The sequence below is a fragment of the Rhineura floridana genome, chromosome 15 (genome assembly GCF_030035675.1).
Source record: "Rhineura floridana isolate rRhiFlo1 chromosome 15, rRhiFlo1.hap2, whole genome shotgun sequence".
Classification (NCBI taxonomy): domain Eukaryota; kingdom Metazoa; phylum Chordata; class Lepidosauria; order Squamata; family Rhineuridae; genus Rhineura; species Rhineura floridana.
The window spans coordinates 5,873,554-5,891,505 of record NC_084494.1 but is presented as its reverse complement, the minus strand read 5'-3'; the positions used below and the strand labels follow the sequence as shown (position 1 = coordinate 5,891,505).

Below are 17,952 nucleotides of genomic sequence, written 5' to 3'. Positions count from 1 at the left end.
AGTGAATTGTGTCTGTTAATGCAGTGCAATGTTCCTCTGCTCTGAACGCTCGTTCTGATTAATAAAGGCCAGCTGTCATACTACTATTTGAATCTCATATGGTTGAGATCCTAGGGCTTCCAGAGCATACACTACACCAGCCTTTCCCAACCAGTGTGCCTCCAGATGTTGTTGGACCACAATCCCCATCTTTCCTGACCTTTGGCAATGCTGGCTGAGGCTGATGGGAGTTGTGGTCCAACAACATCTGGAGGCACACTGGTTGGGAAAGGCTGCACTACGCTATTCTCCCTGTATACATATTGAAGCCATTCCTGCTTCTGTCAAAGCTATCACAACTTAGTGCGAACTAGCCTTTAGGTTTGCAAATGTTAATGCACTGGTATCCAGAAGCAAATACTATCTATAAAAATGTGTTACCTTTCATGAGCTGTTTGTGGAAACATGTGAGCTGAGAGTTTCATTAATGTTCCGTTTGCCTCAACCGCACGCACACAAGTTGTGCCAGAAGGAACCTGAAAGCCAAGAGCAGTCCAACTCACATTTTCACAAGGCAGAGTGTTCCATGACGCACATCATAAAACAAATACCAGGAAATTCTAACCTGTCTCACTTCAGTGTTGATCTTTACCAAGGTTATGACGTATGTCAGCTAAGACAATGCACCAAGGAAAGGATTATACTTTGGTAGCCTGGCTACATATTCCAGTTAAACATTCAAACAGTGTCCTCCTCCACACTATCATGAGAATATAGAAGAGTTTTGTCCTGGAAAGGTCCACCCAGCATCCACCCCAAAGTATAAAACTTCTTGCATGTGAAAATGGTTTTGGTCCTCACAACTTAGGAATTCTAAATATGTTTCAGATAACCAATGCAGAACTGTCTGAAGCAGTCTGAAAGAACAGAATAGCATGGGTCTCACTTGCCCTTCTAACCTTAAAGAGTGACTGGTTTTTAAGGCTGGAAAGGAGAAGACTCCTACAGGCAGATTCACTATGACAGACCTGTGCTGTATGATGGAGGCTATCTATAGGCTGCTCTGTCTCAAAGCCGATCCCCAAGACAGGGAGTGAATCCCACACTCAGAGTCCATATTTATTATTTAAAAGCATTTGTATGCCACTTAATATTTTTAAGCCCATAAGAAGTACACAACATAACAATATAATTAAAACAATCATACCACATAAAATCAGTAAAAAGGTAAAGGTGTCCCCGCACTTATAATGCAAGTCGTTTCCGACTCTTACGGTGACGTCTTGCGACGTTTACTAGGCAGACCGTATATATGGGGTGGGATTGCCAGTTCCTTCCCCGGCCTTTCTTGACCCCCCAGCGTATGCCGGGTACTCATTTTACTGACCACGGATGGATGGAAGGCTGAGTGGACCTCGACCCCGTTTACCGGAGATTCGACTTCCTCCTTCCGTTGGAATCGAACTCCAGCTGTGAGCAGAGCTTCGGCTCCGCGCCACAGAGAATCAGTAAAACAGTAGTATAAAAACACATTTTTATATATATTATAAATAGAAACAGGAATTCAAACAACTAAAAACAAGGTCTGATCTTATGACAGAGATGTAAAGGCCTGGAAACAAACTGGGGAAAATTGGGAAAAAACAAGTTTTTTTCCTTTTTTCCCCAGGCCTTTTTACCTCTACTTGTAAGTCAGGGAATGAAACAAGGGCAACAAAACAGCCTCTGCAGTCTCAATGCTCTCAGGTTTAGAAACTGTAAAGGGACATATAGCCAGCACTCAGTTCTGGAGTGATGCCTGGAGACAAGAAAAGTAGCAGTGAGATACAGAGAACTTTTCTCAGGTCAAGAGCTGCATTGATCCATACATCAAATCTCCTTTTTAAAGGGGGGGGGGTTTGGGGAGGTCACAAAAACACTTTGACATCACAGCAGGGGACCTATGGAGGCAGTCAGTATTTTAAAAATAAGTATAATATATAAATATAATATATATACAAATATAAATAGAAAATAAATTATTTTGAAAAGTTATAAATGGGAAAAGATTCAGTGGGGAGGCACAAAACCTCTTTGGGGGGCAGATGCAGCTTACATATGGCTCCACAAGTACTGCAGAATTATTCAAAGGCCCAACAGCTTTTAATATGAGGTGAGGTGCTGCCAGTTGCTAGGCAAACTGTCTGATCTAAACAGAATGAAAAGCATCTACTTCTCAATTAGTGGTGGGGATTCAATCATGTAAAATAGATGCAAGAGTGAAGGGATTAGTTTAACTGCTGCTTCTCACAGAAAGGCACTGAAGCCTGCATATAAACACCCTTGCTGTAGTGTTCTTTTGTAGTCTCCATGGGGAAGAGATTTCTCATGGGTAGCAACCAACCCCAGACTATGCGTCTACTCTTCAATTTCCCCAACTGTGCATCTCCCATGTAGGGCAGAATAGATTACACCTGTGGAATGTTGAGCAAGATGTTAAAAAACAGCAAAAATGAGTGTGACTCAAAACTACCTGCAAAGTCCATAATATCCAAGTATGTCAATAACAATCAGAAAAGCGCAACTTTTTTTTACATGAGACTTTATAAAGTACTACAGAACCATCTCACAAACAAGGTAAGGGAGAGCACAAACTTAGGAAGACTGAGTATGGGTTATCTAACCACACAGATCTAAAATTGCACAAGAGATGAGAAAACTGAATGTTTAAACCAGATTTTTAGACGCACTCACAGAAATTGCTACTATTCAGTAAGCTGCTTAATAATGAAAACACAAATTTAAAAACCACTTTTGAGGGGAGAGAGAGTGAGGATTCTCAAACTTTAGAAAACAGTTGGGGGGAAAAACCAGATATTCTGAGATTACATGTTTTTTTAAAAAAATGTATACACTGATGGAAGTTCAAAGGAGCAGACAAAAAGATCAGGACCGCAACTACAGAGCAGCCTTTCACTACTCGCTCCCTTTCACAGATCCTAACTGACCAAAGACTTTTTTGCTTAGGCTGTCACCTATTTACTTTTCAGGGATTTGTCCATGAACATTCAGATTTCTACTCTTCCTTTTGCTTTTTATTCAAACTAGTATTTGCTAGAGCTGAGGCCAGGAGTTCTTTTTACTGGCAGAGCTCAGTCCAAAAACATGTGAAGTAAAGATGCTTCCAAGCATTAATTAATTGTCGTTTTACTCCTTGGCTTGGTAGATGGTCATTCATGGTTTATGAGGCTAAGAATGAATGTGCGGTATTTGTTTAAAGGCTCCCCGCTATGTCAGAACCAGGGAACGCTGACTTAAAGTCTGTTAAACCAGGATTCCTGCTTGTTAACCAATACAGTATTAAGGAAACTCTGGCTCAATACAAACCAGCATCTTCCCACTGAATGGGTGAAGTGCTCAGCCTGACCTTTGTTCCATAAACCATGGTTTATGAAACCTGGAATAATAGTCCAAACCAGGCCATTGAGTAACTATGAGTAGTGCTGCATAGTCCTCAAATAGATTTCCATGGGGCTGCAGCAAATGCAACAGCCAATTAGAGTTACTTCACACCTTACCATCTGACAGCCGTAGGGAAAGGAAAATGCACACAGAAGGAGATAAGAACTCTTTCCAAAGACAAAGACTACAGTCACAGAACACAGACAAACCTACTGACTGGGGATCTGTCTTCATTACTGGATCTTGATCAATGCAAAGAGAATAAAAACAGAACAGCTCTGCAAAACAAAGGCAGCTTCTGGCCCAAATATAGTCCAAGAATTGACCAAAATTCAATCAGTTCAGAAGTAAACACATCCAAATGTTTGTTTTTTAAGGGCAAGACTCATGCTAGAGAACACATGTGGTCTCGGGTGGGGGCAGTTTCTAGTCATTAATGGTGACCAGGCAACATGTTACCAAGTAGAAGAATTCTACATTATGTACTCAAAGGCATGACGGCAAATCACATAAAAGATTCTTCCCACTGCCACTACGAGACTTTACTCATTGTCCCCAGAATTTTAATAAAGCACATTTTTTAAAAAAAAAACAGAATTAAGTAGTGGGGCAGCATCATAGCCGTAGTTACTCACTTGCAGATCTTTAATTGCTTCCATTAAGTGATGCTCCAAGGCAAGACAACATTTTAATCAAGTTGTCAGCAGTGAGGACAAGAGTATATTCAGTCACCTAACTCAGGCCTAGCATAGTTTTTAATCTGAGGGACCATAACCCAGATGTGTGAGTGGAACTCTAGAATATTAACTGGATTCAACTGCAAATTCACCCACCAAAGAATGCTACTGAAATGCCACCCTCTAGTCTTGGCACATATCAGTACTTGTAGAATACCCTTTTAAATCTTACAGTAAAAAAATTATATTGTAAGGATCTATATCAGTGATGGTAGACTAAACTGAAAGTCATTTTAGATGCATATGTACTCCTTGATAAAGTAGTTATAGGAAAAAGCATCCATGGGGGAGACCTCCATCAACACTATCACTTGCCCTGTATACTGAGTATGCAGACAAACACAGCCTGGCCTGCCCATTAAGCAGAGGACCAAGAGCTGTTGGAGCTCAGTTCTCCTTCTCTTCTGAATATTTTGTGCAATATTTAGAGGAAGATATTCTTCACAATTTTAAAAAAATTGTGAAGCCATACAGAGCTGTACGGTGAGGATTTTTTTTAACGTCAAAACACTGAAGAGAAGCCTATGGATAGGTTGCTTACATAAAGGGAAAGTTACCAGACCTGCCTCCTTACTTCTGCACTCCAGACAAAGCTCTCGCAATTAAAAGGGATTCACTCCCAAGGCCTAGCAATTTAAAAAGTGATTGCTCAACAGATGATCAGTGTGTATATCAACTTGCTGGCAATGAAGGCTTCAAGAGGAAAACAGTTTCTGCTGACTCTGTTTCTTTACTATCATCCTCAAATTGTTAGATTATCAAGACAGCTTTGAGAACAAAAGAAACTTACAACAATATTCATCCAGAAAAAAATGTTTGCAGGTACTAAAAGCATCTCAATTTATTTCTTTTTCCTGCTAGAATCATAGAAAGCCTTATCCACACTTATGCATATATTCTGAAATTTTAACACTCTGAACTCTTTCATGACTTCGTAAGAATCATGTCAGGTGGAAACTGAACAAGGAATTGGGAGTTGTAGACCTTTCAACACACTGCACAGTTTCATAGTCTCCCAGGTATATAGAGAGATAATTTCACTTGCTGTATTATCTCAAAGATCTGTGGCAGATTACAATTTTGGATTCAGACCTACAATTCAATTCTGGGGCTAAGCCCTGGACAAGGACAAAGAACAGGAAGCTTTATTGTGGGGTGGGGAAGAATATCTTTAGTAAGGAGCTCTAAAAAGGGGATGGAATAGAACCAGAAGTGAATTTTGTGGAAAAGGAACATATTCTCCAATTGCATATTATACAGGCAAAGGAAGTGGGATGGTATTTATAAAGAGAAAGGGTGCTGGGGCTCAGGCCTATGCAGGTCATGTCATATGCCCTCCAAGTGTGGGAGGTGGAGAGAGCAGAGAACAAGTAGGCTGTAATTTAGAATCAGGAGAATGTGTTCTCAACACTCACAGAGGCACCCTTCTTCATAGTCCAGGATTCAGCCCAGGTACTAAAAACAGATTCCACGGTTCATTCCTACTGAGCCTTAGCACACATGAATCCTAGAACAGGATACTACTCTTTGTGGCCTGGGCTTATTCACAATTTGGTGTGTATGTGACAGTCTTTTGCTTCCTGAGAAGTAGGGACTAAAGGGACCAGCTTTAATGAAAATGCACAATAATACATGGACAGCCAGTGAGAATATAAGGCTAAAGGAAGATAACCCACATAGCTTTAGCATAGATGGAGTTCTGTGGCACTGAAACCCTGCATGGGAACGGATAAGGGAAATAAAAAGCAGCTTGGGAGAGAGGAACTGTATGAACTTTACATATTGATTGGAACATAACAAACTTGATCTGGCAGGCCATAACCCCAATACAGCTTTATCTCATTGTTACAGATAGCACAATTTGAGAGAAATCAACTTGCCAAAGGCCTGGCACTGGGCTTTATAGCTGACCAGAGGAGATGAACCAGGATCACCACAGTGGCATCTAGTTGGTCCACAAACACTTTTAAAAGTAGCTAATTCATCCGTACCAGACACATTTCTGATTTAGCCAACTTTTAGTTCAGTCTCCTACTACAAGAGACCTATTCCAAAGATACTCCTTGCCTTTAAAGACCCCCTTGGAGCTTAAATTTCAGCTTGTTGCCTTCATGACTGAGGCCATAAGACAGACTGCAGCAGCTGTAGCTTCCCAGGATTTCAGGAGACAAACACTTTGGGAAAGGTTATTTGGATCATCTTCCAACACAGCAGAGCACAGCAACACTGTGCAAAGCAAAACCTGCTAATTTGTCAGCCAGTCATCAAAGATTACCCTTCAGTGCACGCAAGCAACACCTAATCATTTAGCTTATCCAAACACATTTTACTGCTAGCTGAATTCCATACTTCTTTATTTTCCATGTTGTTAGAATGAACTGCCATGAAGACTAGTGTAAATTTGAGAGCCTTTTTGTTTTCTTAAAGTAGCAAAAGTATTTTTGGAGGGACAAATCTCCAGAAGCTCCTTGTAATTAAACTTGTCTAATAGTTTAGAAATGAGACAACAGGTCTTGGAATGTTGTTAAATACCATTTTACCATGATGAAATACCGTCACATCTCGGCAAGTCAATAATAAATACACTCCAGATTTTGCCAAGATTATGAACTTCAGCCAACTTTTCAAGTTTCATGATGCTGGTTAACATGGTCAAAGCTGTCTGCTCTTTGTCCATTCATGCAACCATGCACTTCCTCCTCCCATTCATCAGAGTTCTCTATATTATATGCCTTATATAATGCAGTTCTCTCATATTCAGGAACAAGTTAATCTTTGCTCTGTTCCTCTCTCCAGAGATCTGACAACTTTCTGCCCTTTGTGTGGGCATGGATTACAAAGGTGCAGGCCTTTGAAAAACTCAATCCTGAACAACTTCCTTTTCTACTTTTACAACTATTCACTCTACAGAATAGAGTTACCCAAATCTTAACAAAGAAGCCTTTCTGCAATAACTTAAAGGCTACTGTTTATTGATGGGCCATCTTTAACATTCTTGTTCATTCCCTTTTACAATGCCTCAGAACCAAATCAGCCTAAAATACACATATGCCCCTCTCAGCTTCAGTGATTAAAATTGTCCCACACTAATCAACTAATGTATTTAGTTGATTGAGCGGTTTATGTATTTTTCATAGGACTGCAAACTTTAATTCAAGTTGCAAATACCTAGTGCTGGTGCTGCACAGAAGGTTTAAGTATTAACAGCCTAAAAGCAATTAGAAAAACATAATTAAAATGATGAAAATGGAAAGCAATATTGTCACAAGTGACCAGATACAAATATGTGTTTTCCAGCCCTGGTCAGATCTGCCTGAAGATTTTAGGCACTGCTATCAAACTCTTGGAGGTCGCTGATTCATAGGGTCGCCATAAGTCGCAGTCAACTTGGAGGCGCTTAACAAATCAAATTTCTAGGTCCTGACAACCAAGTGCCCTGATTTTTTCAAGTTCCTGGACATAAACGTATATATGCCTGTATACACAAGCCCAATCTTGTCTGTAATCATTTGCTTGGCCACCATTGGCACTCTGCTTCCCTAGCATGATCAGTTATTGGGCTGGCAAAGCAGAGCAGCCTTTATGCTTCCCCAGTGCGATTGATTTCCATGCTCACTATAAAGGAAGTGAAGCTACTTCCTCGGCAGCCAGTATGAGAACTGAACAGACTGGCAAAGGAGGGCACTCTCTCCATGCTTCACCAGCCTAATTACTTGCCTAGAGGGAATTCCACAGACTTTTATGAGTAAAAAGCAGGTGAGTAAAAAAGTTGGCAGGCTAGTAACTTCTGGAAACTTAGTAAGAAGGCCATGTATGCCAGTTGGCCTAGATGAATAGCAATTTGTTCTTGGGCAAGCAGCTCACCCCCAACTGCTACTGTCTTCATCATCAATGGAAACAAGCAGATGCCCACTTCAGACGGAGCAGAGGAGGATATTATTCACAAGGACATTTTCTAGCAGAAGCTCACCATCTCACCTTAAATCTCTTATCACTGTACCTAGTTCCTTCCCAGCACTCTCTCCTTTCTATTATCACCAACGACTCATCCCCCTTGTCATTCTGTGCAAACTCCATGGTATTCCTAAGAGATGCAGCGGTCATGTAACTTTCCATCTTGGCCCAGCCCCTTAAATACTTTTAATGTGAGGAATCTATAGTGACAAAAAACATTATAGAATGCAGGGCTGTGGAGTCTGAAGCAATTTTGGGTGGAGTCGGTAGAAATGTACCGACTCCGACTTCAAAATAAAAACTTATAATATTATAACAATATATGGTAAACAGGGCTGTGGTCGGAGTCGTGGAGTCAGAAGAAATTTTGGGTGGAGTCAGACAGTAGAAAAATAAAGAAGTCGGAGTCGAAGGTTTGGCGTACTGACTCCACAGCCCTGAAAGAATGCACAGACATGCTCTTTCTAAAGTAGGGTTCACCAATCCTTTCAAGGCCACGGGCACATTAACAGATAAACTTCAACTTAATCTACTAGGTACAGTAGAATGCTTTTTTCAAGCCTTCTAATTTCAGTGGAGTAACGGACTTTGCAGGTGCCAGGATACACCTCTGTGACACATGTGCACCCACAGGTGCCATGTTGACAACCCTGTTCTACATAGTTCAGATTCTCTGATTACTAATAAGGCCAATTCTAAACTGGACTGTGGTCCAATAATGCTTATGCAATAAAAATTATCTTTATAAAGTGCCACAAGACTCTTATTTGTTCCCTCCATTTTCAGGTATACTGTACTATATAAAGGGCATGTCTAACTATCTTTTTGGGAACCAGTATTTATATATAAGTGACTAGTTAGAAAATAGTTTACTTATACGTTTTATTAATTGAGAAAGTTGTCTTACACACAAGACGCAAAGAGTGTTGGAACAACTGGGAGGCACTTTATTTCATCTTCATTTCATAAACTGAGATTTTAAAAAAAGGAGTCACTAAAAATGAGATAAACTGTGAAGACTTCATGCACAGGATTTTAAGTTGTGTACCAGGCTAAACAGAGTCGAAATGAGGTGTATGTACAAAACAGCTGGCAGAGAAAGGTGTGATACTTTCCAGAATTTGAAAATAAGAGGAAAGCAAGTAATTCTCCAAAACAAATTAATTTAGAAACACAGGAACATTTCAACTCTTGCTTTATACCAAGTTGGCTCAATACTGTCTGCACTGATTGGCAGCAACTCTCCAGGGTTTCAGGCAGGAGACATGCTCAGACCTACCTGGAGATACCATTGGGGACTGAACCTAGGACCTTCTGAATGCAAAGCAGATCCTCTACCACTGAGTTACAGCCCTTCCTGAGGTGATTTAAAATTACTAGAACAAAGCTGATGGATTTCTTTTATGTGCATCTGTTTCCCAGTCCTAACCCTTTCAATATTGGAGGAGGGAAAGAAAGACAGGTACACAGGTGAATGGAAAGTTTTTTGTCAATAGCCAGTCTTTCTATAGTCCACATCCTGAGCCAGATGTCAGCCTCTAGCAACTTGATGACCCACCCACATGCTTCTATGACCTATGTCAACAGCAGTTCTGTTTACCCAAATGACTAATTATTTGATGTCCCTCCAGGTCACACAGGTAATTAAGTTAATGCATTCTATTTTCAGCCAGCAAGTTTACTATAAGAACTTATAGCAGTAAGGTAAAGGTCAAACCGAAAATATGATAAAAGGGAACATATTTTTATAAAACAGAGCTATTTAACAAAGTTCTGCATTAGACTAGACTGCATCTACTACATAGATCTAGTCCAGCCTTTCCCAACTAGTGGGCCACCAGATTCCCATCTTTCCTGACCATTGGCAATGCTGGCTGAGGCTGATGGGAGTTGTGCTCCAACAACATCTGGTGGCCCACTAGTTGGGAAAGGCTGAGTCTAGTCCATGTAACTTTAACATTCTGATGGTCAGAAATGGCCAGCCACATACTACAGAACAGCCCATATCCACTCTATTAACCCTTAACATCTGGAAGTCAGAAGCACTATGATTCTGAACCCCCAGTTTGCACTTCTGGCTATCACTATCAGTAGCCTCAATAGATTTTCTAAATAAAGGCAACTACACACTTCTACAATACCATTGTTTTTATTTGGAATCCATGAAACAGTTCTACTTCAGAATCTAGCCCTGCAAATTGCTAAAAGACCAAGTTTTCTCTTCACTTAGCAATAGCTCTCCAGAGTTTCAAGCACAGGTCTTTTCCCAGCCCTACTTGGAGGTGCCAGAGTTTGAACCTGGAACTATCTACAAGCAAAGCATGTGCTCTGCATCTGACCTACAGCCTCTCCCGTCTTTCTAGATTTGTGCTGTCTGATCTCATGTTACTTTAGCTCTGAAGTTAAATTGCACAGATTTCAATAAAGCTTCTTACTCCCAAGAAAGCATACACAGTATTACAACCCCCTCCTCCTCTCAGTATAAAAATATTAGATTATTAACATTTGTGGTGTATGATGACTGAAGATGTTTTCCTGTTTTACCCACCATTCTCTCTTCATAAAGAAAAGCAGCCTCTCAAGTGGGTCAAAAGTCCAGTTTTAAGAAACATTTTTGCACTATTCCGAGTTCATTACAGACTAGAGTATGTTTAAAATAAACTCAGGTTTCTTTTATTTAAATTGCTTTTTTATCATCATTTGTTTACCCTGTTATAAAGCTTCTATCCGTTAAGTGTCTATGTCAAATATACCACTTTTTAGTAAAAACTATACCACAGTACCTAAAAAAGAAGCACATAGAACACTCCAGCCAGAATCAGGAACCTGCAGTGTTGCATCATTACCTGCATAGTGTTTTTTTAAAAAAATTACAAGCAACAGTACAATCATGCCACCTCTCTTCCCTCCTGAGGCCATTAAACAGTTAACCAGCATAGCATTCCACAGCAGGACAAAGTACAGAGGCAGGGACAGCAGATAGATTACATTCACAGTTCAGCTTAACAGGAAGAAAAATTTGGTTCAAAATGTGGATGTTAAGCTGAAAATTGTTCACAAGGTATTAGTTATTTTTTCCTAATTTTGTTGTATCTAGACATTCTATGGCTAAACCGCTACAAGCTACAGAGATCCCTCCCCACTACCACAAAAAAGCCATCTATGAGTTTGAGGCCTCTGCTCCCACCTCTTATAAACCTTCCAGCCCCACAAAAGCTCTTCTCATCAAGGGCTAACCAAAGATAACATTTCTGAGTCACAGAGGGAGGTGCCTTCTTCCCCTTACTACTGCAGTTCTGAGTCACAACCTGCCCTGCTCATTCAAGAAGAGGGAGCGTGTACTCTTCATTTTCAATTCATACTAGAGCTTGTGAGAAATGCCAGTCTGTTCATGGATACCAAAAACGACACATAGACATTTGTACAACACGAGAAAAAACAAACCAAGTCAAGGAAACATGGGACATGCCAAAAGGTTTCAAACATTAAGGGCTGTCCTGTGCTTTCCTCCAAATTTTATTTCCTGCACAGAGACTCCTCCTTCAAGCAATGATTTAACCACACCAAGCTTCCTTTCATCTTCTTGGTTCTTTATCACCTGAACCTTCCTTGCCGTGCTCCTTCAGTCCAGTCCTTCAGTCCTTCAGTCCATTCAATGCAACTTTCCCTATTCCCTTCCCTGATTATCTGTGACTCTTTCTTTCTTTCAAAATCTGCCCCTGCCCTCCTTTTCTACACCTTTTAATTACCCCATGGCATGTGAACAACAGGCTTTGTCCTGCACTCCCAGCTGCAGGTATGCCCTTTCATTAAACCACCACCTCTTGGTACACACTCTCATTGCTCTCCATGGCCCTTCATCAGCACTGTCAATTCCTGTAAATGTCTTCCTCAGCTTCTGTTGTTCGTACACACCGTTCCATAAACCTCCACTTAGGTTTCCATCCCAACCTATTTCCCCAACTTATAGGTATTATCTGCATCTACATCTTTGCAACTCTGGGCTTGATGCTCACTTGCATCATCGTCCCCTGGAAGACATCCTTCAGCACAAACCTCCTTTCTTCCCTAGGTCTGACCGTACTAAAGCTCTCAATACAGAAGTACCAACTACATTTGGAGAGGCTTTCCCTAGTTCTTCATAGTCCTATGCTGTTACTCTCCTGTCATTGCTCTTAAGCCTGCCATTTTCCTTGTAGAATTTCCTCATCATCACCTTTTTTGTTTCCTTCTGGTGTGGACATCAGCCTAGCAGCCCCGCACTTTTCTTCTCCAAGTCTAGAAATCCTTCCTTAAGCCCCCACTTTAGTCTCTACCCCATACCTTTGGGGTAAGCGTTCCACACAACGCCATGATCCTCTTTTACCAAGCCTATCAGTTTCTCTAGACCACTCAAAACAAGATTGTCCCATAACAACAAGAGACAAAAAGCAAGCAATTCTAGGATAGCATACCTATGATAGAAATATTTATTCTCTCTTTGTGTATAACATTTCTGTTACTATACCACTTCAGAGCCCTTGCTCCTTCAGATCTTCTCCCCTCCCACATTGCTAAAACCCTACTAGGCTCCAGACTGCTACCTTTCCAAGAACTCCACTCTCCTTAAGCCCCGTAACTTCCCAGCCAGTAACTCCACTCCATTTCCATCCATCCAACAAGTCTCACAGCAACCAAAACAAACAGGAGTTACCTTATAAAATAAAGTGGCACTTCTAAGCTAGGCCAAGCCAGCTCCACCACCTCTTCACAAATCAACAACTTTGTCCATCTCCAGCTTCCCAGCACTCTGAAGGCTTCTCCTAAACTTCCCATCCCCAGATAAGTGCACCCCCACAAGGGATAAGGGAATCCATTCTTCCCACCTCCTTCACCAGATCAGGCCTTTCCTTTGGCCTCCAAGCATCTCTCCACTGCAGCTCCTTAACAACCCTCCCTTTAGTCATATAGCAAGTTTTCCATCCACTGTCATGTGGACCCACTCCAATAAAAGGTCATAAACACAAGAGGAAACTGGTGGCCCTGTGGTGGACATTTCTCTCCCTACCCCCAAACAGGGCCTCTTTCAGTTCAGCTTCTCCCCTCACATGGCCCCTCTGCCATCCCTCACTCTGCCTGCTACCAATGCACACACACCCCACCGCAAGTCTCAGAGCCACCAGAGGAAACAGAAGAGCCTGAAAATGGCATTTCTTCACCCCATGTCACGATCCCATCTCAAAAAAAGTCCTTTTTAACTTTCCATCCTTCCCTCCATATCTCAGCCTGGGATGGTCTCTGCCCACCCCTCTCCAATGCCCACCCCTCCCCCCATTTAGCAATTCTCCTCCTTAAACCCGCTCCCCACCCCCAACTTCCTATCTCAGAGGTCTCAAAAGTGGCTCTCCCACACTAAGACTGCAATCCAATGCACATCCACTCAGGAGTAAGCTCCACTGGGTTCAACGGGACTTACTCTCAGGTAAGTGTGTACTGGGTTGCAGTCTAACTCACTAAAAACCTCAGAGCCATCCAAAAATAAAATAAAAAGTCTGAAAGGCCTGAAAGTGGCCCACAGCCACCAGCGCTACCAAAAGAAGTTCTTTGCGGCTCGAGCCCTAAGTCCCCCCCTCTTTCCCCCCATAGGTGTGGATCCCCACACCCACCCACCCCACTAATACTGGGTTCCTTCTGGGAGAAAAGGCATATTTAATCAATCAATCAATCAATGACACTAGAAACCTCACACCCACCAAAAGTAAATGGAAGTGTCTGAAAGCATGGTTCCTCCCCCACACACACACGCCATGCCACATCCACACCAGACATTTATTCCACTTTAGACAGTCATGGCTTTCCCCTACAGAATCCTGGGAAGGGTAGTTTATAAGCAGTACTGAGAGTTGTTAGGAGACCCCAAACTACAACTCCCAGAAATCTCTGGGAAGAGCAACTGATCTGTTAAACCACTTGGGGAATTGTAGCTCTCTGAGGGGGAACAGGGGCCTCCTAAACAACCCTCAGCACACTACACTTCCCAGGATTCCTTGGGCGAAGCCACGGCTGTTTAACGGGTAATAACGGAATAAATGTCTAGTGTGAATGTGGCCACAAACACAAACACACCGACCCTCCGTTTTCAGTGCCGCTGCTACGACGACGGCCTCACTGCAATGTCTCGGCCTCCCCCCCCCATTAGATCAGTCCTCCTCATCTCCTCCTCCCCCTGCCTCTCCACTTCTCCCCAGGCCCTCCTCCCACACAGGCCCCGAGCCAGCGCCGCCGCCCTTCTCCCCTCTCTCTCTCACTCACCCACCGAGAGCATTGAACGTCCAGGCGCGGAGCGGACCGGGCGCCTCCCACACGGCCCGGGCGGGGAGGGCCCCTCTTCCTGCGTCAAGGCGCGGGAGCGGGCCAGAGCCGCGAAGGGAGAAGAGGAAGGGGAAAAGGGCGCACAGCCGACAACGACGCGTAATCGAAGCCTCCCAAACCGGACCTGACCGGCAGCCGACGCGACGCGCTATACCCCTCAGCCAGCCGCACAAGACAGACAGGCGGCCACCCACCAACCACAAGGCCCGCCAGGAAAAGGCCCCGCCCGCCGCTCTCGCGCAGGCGCAAGCGGCGCGCCCCACCTTCCTTTCCTTCTCTCCCTCCTCTCCCCGCCCTCATCGTGCGTGATGGTACTGTCCGCTCACCTCAGCGGATCCCCTTCACCGCGGCCAAGGATGGTACAGGCGCAGTCGCCATCCTTCTCGTTCTCTTCCAGGACCTCCATTTGCAATAGGCTGACGCACGGCGGTTCAGGCTCTGTACGCCGCCTCTCCCCTAAAGAATGGTTTGAGCCGACTTCCCTCTCCTAGGGAAGAATGGTTACGCCGGGCCGTTGCGGCGGTCCGCGCGTGCGCAATTCGCCACCACCTCGCACACCCGTATTCAAGAGTGGCAGATCCTGCTCTGGAGGGGAAACGCCCCCCTAATCAAACAATGGTATGGTCGCACAGCTCCCTCTGAAGATTCGGGTTCGATTGCGTTTAATATAATTCATTTTATATTTAATATAAACTAGACAAAGCGTAGTAGATGACTCCTTAGTAGATTAGAAATGTTTGAGTAAAAAAAACCGCCCCCCTTCCCATTAATTGGGCAAGTTTTTTTAAAAAATAAATTAAAAAATACAAAAACCATCAAAACCCCACTTTTTCCTTGAAGCGTTTGGCACGATTATCAGGTCTCCATTCATTGCCATAAAAGCATGTTTTCTCCCTGATCGTTTCCCACTCAGAAGGAACCAAGTCCAGTGCTACCCAGTGACTTCAGTGCAATCCTATAGATGTCAGCTCAGAAATAAACCCAAGTGAGCTCAGTGGAACTTACTCCCAGTGCTCCAGATGTAGTTTTGCACAAATCCATGCATGCATGTGTGCTTGCACAGGCTGTGAGTCAGTGCAGAGCATCTGCCTGGCAAGCAAAAGGTCCCAGGTTCAACCCCCGTAGGCTGCCGATCACTGTAAACCAGGAGTTCCCAAACTGTGGTCCCTGGGTTTCATTCAGGAAGTCCACAGTATGGCCTTATTAAGTTACAGGAAGCCAGATTTCAACTGAACATCCAGAAAAACTTCCTAATTTTTAGAACAGTATGACAATGGAACCAATGACCTAGTGTGGTGGTGGGCTCTCCCAACACTGGAGGCCTTCAAGAGGCAGCTGGGCAGCCACCTCTCAAGGATGCTTTAATTTGGATTCCTGCATTGAGCACAGGGTTGGACTTGATGGCCTCATAGGCCCCTTTCAACTCTACTATTCTATGATTCTATTCATATGCATTTTTAATTGTATTTATTGCTTTTTTATTTCTTGCATTTTATTTTGTTACAGTTTGAATTCTATGGAATGCAAATTCTGATACAATAACATACAAAAAATAAAAGAATAAAAATACAATGAAAAGTCATACAGCATCTAGCACAATGCGTTACAATTGCCTCAACAGGCAGAAAAATAAAACAAATTCTGCCAAGACCCTCAGAAATTTTCAAGTGGGGAAAAATGTTTGGGAACCCCTGGTGCAGACAGTCCTCAAACAGAAGGACCCATAGTCTCATTCTGTGTAAGACAGCTTCCTATATTCCTATGGCAGAAAGGTTAATTTTGGGGAATTAGTAATACTACGTTAGGGGCCTCTACTCGGTTGTGCACACCCAGACAGAATTGCATTGGCTTAGGCACCCTTGCTTTGTGTGTGGGAATTTGGCATACACCAATGTGACTACAGCCAGCCAGTGTGGTGTAGTGGTTAAGGTGCTGGACTATGACCTGGGAGAACAGGGTTTGAATCTCCACACAGCCATGAAGCTCCCTGGGTGACCTTGGGCCAGTCACTGCCTCTCAGCCTCAGAGGGAGGTGTGATGTTCCTATATTAATGTATATATGGTAAGTGTTGTTGTTTTAGAAGATACATGGTAAGTGGAGTGAAAGAGGGGGAGTGAATGGGCAGTAGAATGCGAGATGATTGGCTGAGTGTTTAAAATGGCTGAATGTATAAAAGGAAGAGTGAGAGTGGAATCTGGGGGGGGAGAAGAGAAAGAGTGGATTGCTTGGTGGGGTTTGAGAGAGTTGTTTGCCAGGAGAGAGTGAAGAAGGAGGGAGGTGGAGTTCAGATTAGTATTGAGTAAAACCATATGCTTATGTGCCTTAAGAAGAAATCTTGTTAATCTTGTTAGCTTTGTTATCTTTAATAAATACTTAATTTGGTTTACCAAAGGCCTGATCCTTGGCTGGGGTTTCACAGACCAGAAGGGAGGGTAAGGTAATGACCAAGGCTGAAGGGGAACTGTAACAAATGGTGGCAGCGGTGAAGAGAATAACAATACCAGTATTCAGAGTCTCTGGGAATACTAGTATTGGGACGTTACTGGTGGTTGCCTAGCAGGGGGATCTGTTGAGATCTGTGCTAGGGCGGATAGGTAAACCATAAGAGAGTGCGGTCCGGACTGGTGGAGGCCCTGGTGGTGCCTAGTGACAGGCAGTAACCACGAGCAGGTAGGAACCTGACAGGGAGAGCCAGGGAAGGACGCATCACATGTGGTGTCAGTAGCGGTGGGATACGAACAACAGAGAATCCAGATACGAATACTAGAGAATCCAGAACAGTGGTGTGGCAAACAGAAATAACAAAACAAGATTTCTTGTGAGAGTGACTGGCAAAGAGTGTGTGGCAAAGAGTGAGTGAACTCAAACACCATGGCTGAATACATAAAAATGAAAAGAGAGGAGCTGGTGGAGAAGCGCATAACATTCAATTTACCTCACGAGGGTAAAGGGGTAGATGAATTGAGGGTAGCACTTATAGGATTTGCTACTGCCCAGCAAAAACAACCTGTCAGGGAAGAGACCCCAGAAGGATATTTAAGCAATCCCGCTTATATAGAGTACTTGAGAGAGAAGTTAAGATGGGAGGCTGAGGAAAAAGACAAGCAGAGGGAGTTGGAAGCTGAGAGATTAAAGATGGAAGCTGAGAGATTGAGGATGGAAGGTGCAGAGAAGGAAAAACAGGGAGTTGGAAATTGAGAGAATGAGATTGGGGTTTGAGGAGAGGGAGAAGCAACGAGCATTGGATGCTGAATTACAAGTAGAAAAGTTAAAATTTGATAGAGAGAAATTTCACTCTGAGGAGACAAGGAAAGACAGAGATGGAGCAAAAATAAAAATTACTCCAAAGGACTTTGCTATCTATGAGCCTGGTCAAGATCCTCAAATTTACCTCAGCACCTTTGAAAAAGCAGCTCAGTTGTGGGGGCTACCTGAAGATAAATACATGCAGTATTTATCAAACCTGATTAAAGGGGAATTGGCTGAGGT

At 43.1% G+C, this 17,952-nt stretch overlaps 1 protein-coding gene across 4 annotated transcripts in view; it reads right to left on the bottom strand.

The window, feature by feature from the left end:
- Nucleotides 1-14,665, bottom strand: part of PTP4A2 (protein tyrosine phosphatase 4A2) — a 37,959-nt gene extending 23,294 nt beyond the window's left edge. The window contains exons 1-2 of one of the 4 annotated variants that reach the window (XM_061596152.1): nt 14,407-14,661; nt 421-515 (exon numbers count right to left, since the gene is read on the bottom strand). Coding sequence is in view for 1 of the 4 variants with exons in the window: in XM_061596153.1 (XP_061452137.1) it covers nt 14,407-14,415 (9 nt within the window). In the remaining 3 variants the exon portion in view is untranslated. Of the gene's footprint in view, nt 1-420; nt 516-14,402 lie in introns of all 4 variants that reach the window. The other 3 variants (XM_061596153.1, XM_061596151.1, XM_061596150.1) reach the window with 3 other exon arrangements.
- Between the last annotated feature and the right edge of the window lie 3,287 nt (nt 14,666-17,952).